At 57.0% G+C, this 4,580-nt stretch overlaps 1 protein-coding gene across 1 annotated transcript; it reads left to right on the forward strand.

Annotated features, from left to right (window-relative positions):
• Nucleotides 1–2,047: 2,047 nt before the first annotated feature.
• On the forward strand, nucleotides 2,048–2,575 carry TMEM275 (transmembrane protein 275). Its single transcript, XM_039254800.1, has one exon. It carries the CDS (start codon nucleotides 2,048–2,050, stop codon nucleotides 2,573–2,575), a length of 528 nt encoding a protein of 175 aa, XP_039110731.1.
• Nucleotides 2,576–4,580: the final 2,005 nt, after the last annotated feature.

Genomic DNA, 4,580 nt, shown 5'->3' on the forward strand with positions numbered 1-4,580 from the left:
CATCCACAAGCGCCCAGATCCACTTCCCTCCCTGAGCCTCAGTTTCCTCAGTTGTAAAATGTGTTGATACTGTTGATAAGTATCAAGCAGTTGTAGGGATTCAGTGATGCCATGGATGTGAACAAGCTTTGCCAACTATAAAGTGTTGTATCCCTTCAGTGGTTGCTATTTCTGCCTGGCAGAGCCAAAGGCTGCAGGTTAAAGAGAGCAGATGGTTCATGCAAACGTGGAGCTTCCTGAGGAACCTGTGGTTGTAAGTCCTCTAAAAGGTCAACAAGTGCTTGCTTGGCTAGGATTTGGGGATTTCTGGTTGAGTCTGCAAGGTGCTTCTGGCCAGAGTCCCATTAGAGCTCCTGCCTCTCACCGTGGTGCCAGGGGAGGGAGCCATGAAGTGATCAGATCCGGGAAGAAATGGAGGTGGCCTTCCTGGCCCTCTGACCACCTCCGGCCAGGCTGAGTCCAGCCTGTGTACAGTGAGGACTGTGCTGCCCCTCGCCCACACTAGCCCTCACTTTCACTCACCCAGTCATCAAAGTCTCCCCAACCCCACTGTGTGCAGGCTCTGGACACTCAGGAAGGACAACTCAGGGCTCAGCCCTGAGGCACTCCCAGCGGAGGGATAGATCCACTGTTCTGTTTCCATCCTCCCAGATCTGAGACCTTATAGCTCCTTCTCTAGCAACCACCACCATGACAACATGGCTAACAGTTATTGGATTCTCACTGTCCTTCAAGCACTGTCCGGAGCACCTGATTTCGCTTAAAGCATTTAATGACCACTAAACCCTATGACCAGGTCCTGTCACTGACTCTACGCTACAGGTGTTAACACTGACGCACAGAGAAGCCACTCAGTCAAGCTCAGTTACTCATCCTGAATGCGCTGCTCCCACCTGTGGTACCACTATCCGATTACTCCCCTCTCACCCCCCACTCAGAGCCCTTTTCTGACATTTTTTCACAATCCTAACACAATTCCATAGCTATGATCTCATCCTTTGAGGGCCTTTATACCTGGGATTTCATGTTCTAGAACAGAATTCTCAAATAGGAGTCCTAAAGCTCTAGGTTCTAATTACATTACCTTTGCTTCTGCATGCATTCCCAGAATTCTAGAACCCAGTGATAGATCCCAGAACCAGATACAACTAGAGAATTCTAGAAAGGCATTTCAGCAACCAGTGATTGGGCTTTCAAGTCCAGGTTCAGTAGTAGAATCCTGGGGGTGGGACAGGGATAGGGTTGGAATCTAACAGAATGCCTGGTCTACAAAGGATCTTGGGTCTGCTCCAGCCCATGTAGAGACTGTCCCTTCTCACTGGCCCTCTGAAACATCAGGAGCTCCTCAGTCTCCTGTGGCCACTCATTCCAGAGCCTCATCTGATGTTTAGGAAAGTTAGTGTCACTGCTATGCCTACCAGAGCTTAGGGTGGGGACACCAAAGCCTGGTGGCAGGTCATTAGGCCCTGGTCCTGGATCTTGGGTAAATTGCTAAACCTCTCTGGGCTTCAGTTTCCTTATCTAGACAAGGAAGGGCTTGAGCAGATGGTTTCTAAGTCTGCTTCCACTTGGGAGGCGGAGAAAGTTGTCTAAATCCCAAGAGCAGCCATCCGCCCTCTAATTAGTACTGATAATGATGATTATCATTTGATGAGCACCTAGGTACACGCTGAGCACTTTACAGCCATTCACTCGCTTAATTTAATTAATGCAGGAAGGCTTCCTGGAGTAGAGGAGGTGGAGGGATTTCGTCTGGTGAAGGAGTGGAGGAAGGATGGTAAGATTAGCCACCAGAGACTCCAGGGCCCATTCCCATACAGGACGGGTTCTGCTTCCCAGAGGCGGAAGGAGGGGGGCTGACCAAGATAACCGCGCCCCCCCCCAAGGCACTGAATGCAGCCCCAGAGCTGAGAGTTCCGGAAACTGAGGTGCCCTGCTGACCCTCCCTCCCGCTCTGTGCCCACAGGACTCCCGTGAGCTGGCCATGTGCGCCTGGCCGGGCCGGCGGCCGGACGGAGCTTGATGCGTGCCCGGCGTCCCCAAGCCCATGCCGCCCCCGGAGAAGAACCGAAGCCCCCCTGCCCGGGCGCTCGCGGGCCGCGCTCGGGGTAGGCTGCCCAGCCTGCCGTCGCCGGCGCTGTTCTGCGCCTGCGGCCTGTGCGTGCTGCTGGCGGGCGTGAACGTGACCCTGGTGGGCGCCTTCGCCTCTTTCCCGCCCCGAAGCAACGCGCCGCTTGTCGTGGGGCCGGCGCTGCTGGCGCTGGCGCTCCTCTGCTTCGCTGTCTGCTGCGCGTGTAGCCGCCGGGGCCCCGCTCCCCGCGCGCGCTCGGCGGCGGCCTCGGGCCCGGGCCCGGGCGGCGGCGGCGGCGGGCCGGTGGCGCTGGAGATGGAGAGCAGCGAGCGCACGGCGCAGGACACAACGGCCGTGCAGCTCAGCCCTGCCGCTTCGGCCGCGTCTTCGAGCCGCTCCAGCCCCGGTCCCTTCGCCCTGGACGTCCCCACGCCCGCAGTGGTCTACGCGCCGCGCACCGAAGGGGTCCAGCTCAACCTGCCCCGGGAGCGCGTCGCCCCCTAGCGGACCCGGTGCCCGGCCCTGACTCCCTGTCGGGCCCCCTTCGTTTGATACCACTTAAGAAAAAAGAGTGGGAGAGAGGAAGGAGAAGAAGGAAAAGGAAAAAAAAAAAAATCCATATGGGTCCGGTGCTGGGCACAGGTGGCCTCATCTGTCCCATCTCTGGAACGTCTAGAGGGGTGACGGTGAAGAGGAACACTCACCAATGGAGGGAGCAGTGCCTTGGCCCATCAAGTGGGGTCGGCGGGGCCCTACTTTACCTCACTCCCCAGACTTGAAGAAACGGGCCCCTGGACCTTCGATCCCTAACACCACCACCCATGAGCCGCTCCGAGAGGGACTAACAACCAGCAAGTCCCCTGACCCCAAGGCGTGGGAGGAAGCAGGGGCAGGCAGGAATGTCAGCCTGGGCAGTCTCCTGTCCCTGCACACTGTGAAAGGCCACCAGCTCCCCCTTCTGCTCCTTCTGCCCTCCTTGTCTCTACCCCATCATGATCTTTCGGGATTAAGGGGATGTGGGGGGTTCTGATTTGAGCCAGGATCTCCTAAGGTAGAGCTGGGTTGAGCACCTCACTGACTGGTAGATCAGATCACCAGAGCTGAGGCTGAAGCACATCAGGGATGAAAGGTGAGGGGGCTCCTCCAAACAGGAAGGCCCCAGTGTGATCCATGCTGTGGTTCCTGATGTGCCTCGCTCCTCAATAAAGCACCTCTGGAGCCAAGTTCTCTATGATGGTGCAGCCTAGGGGGAGGGATTGACTGTGGGGCTTCTGGCTGAGCACCCTTGATTCTGGGGTCCTCCTAGCCAAGAGCTTCACCTTCCTAGCACCATCCCCTCTTGGAGACCTGGAAGGGGACTCCAGGAGAGAGGAGTGTGTGACTGGTCATCCTGTGGGAACAAGTGTGTGAGATTGGGAGTGGGATGGATCTATGTGTCTGCATGGGGTTGCCTGGCTACGCATAAGAGATGGGGAGTGTGGGAGTATTTGGGTGGCAGTATCTAACGTCATACATGAATGTGAGAATGTGTGTGGGTGTGTGTGGTGGTAGTTAAGGAGTGAGTCACCCAGTAAGAAGGATGAAGCGCTCCCCACAGCTATGCAAAGCCTACACCTTTCCCCTGATGTGCCTGCATTCTGCCCAGTGAGTGAGGGCATCTGGTAGAGGGGTAGAGGGATGGAGGCTGCCTCACAAGAGAAGCCAGGGAGCTGAAGACTGGGGTCGGTGGGGGGAGGATACTGCAACCCTGGGCCAGCCCCTTCTCGATGCAGGGACCTGGAAAAGCAGTGCCTGGTGATGGTGGCACACCCCTTGCTGGCCACAACTTCCTGTCCATCCACCTTTGGCTTCAGCACCCTCCCTTTTTCTTTCCAGGGTGGGCTCTACTGCTCTTCTTCCCTGGTCTGGGATTTCCCACCAGCCCTGGGAAGGGCTGACCCCCTCTCTGCCTCTTCCCCCTCTGACCCTTCCCTTCCTCTGACTCCCTTTCTGCCTCTGCCTCTCCTGCTGTCTCCCCCACTCACTGACCTGGAGAAGAGTGAATCTGTCTGCATAGGTGCCAAGTAGGTCATCTCTATTAATTCACACGGATTAATGGGCCCTAACCTTTGAAGCATCCAGTCCCTGGAGCTGATGACCTCTTCTCAGAACACTTCCCCACCCCGACTTTGTGTGTGTGTGTGTGTGTGTACCCGCTTGAGCACGCAGATGCAAGAAAGGCCGCCTTCCCAGGCTTCAGTCCTCTCTCTTCTGGATCACTGGTCTGCAGCCTCAGACGCCACCTGCTGCTGCCTTAGTAGAGCAGGAGGTGAGAGAGGTGACCGCTGATGCTGCCTTGGGGTGTGGTCTGGACCACCCTCCTTAGGAGGAGGCCCCCCCAGATTCTAGCCTGGAATGGTAGGACCAGCCCCAACCCCTCTCCCACCCGCTGGCAGAGGCCTAGAATTGCACCACCAGACCTCCTCTTCACCCCACCAACGTCTGGGAGGGTGGGAGGAAGAGTGAGCAT

Source organism: Hyaena hyaena, unplaced genomic scaffold (assembly GCF_003009895.1).
Source record: "Hyaena hyaena isolate Hyena2069 unplaced genomic scaffold, ASM300989v1 scaffold_503, whole genome shotgun sequence".
In the NCBI taxonomy this organism is placed as follows: domain Eukaryota; kingdom Metazoa; phylum Chordata; class Mammalia; order Carnivora; family Hyaenidae; genus Hyaena; species Hyaena hyaena.

Excerpts from the sequence above, each read along its gene's own strand:
- TMEM275 (XM_039254800.1), top strand. The coding sequence starts at position 2,048 with ATGCCGCCCCCGGAGAAGAACCGAAGCCCCCCTGCCCGGGCGCTCGCG.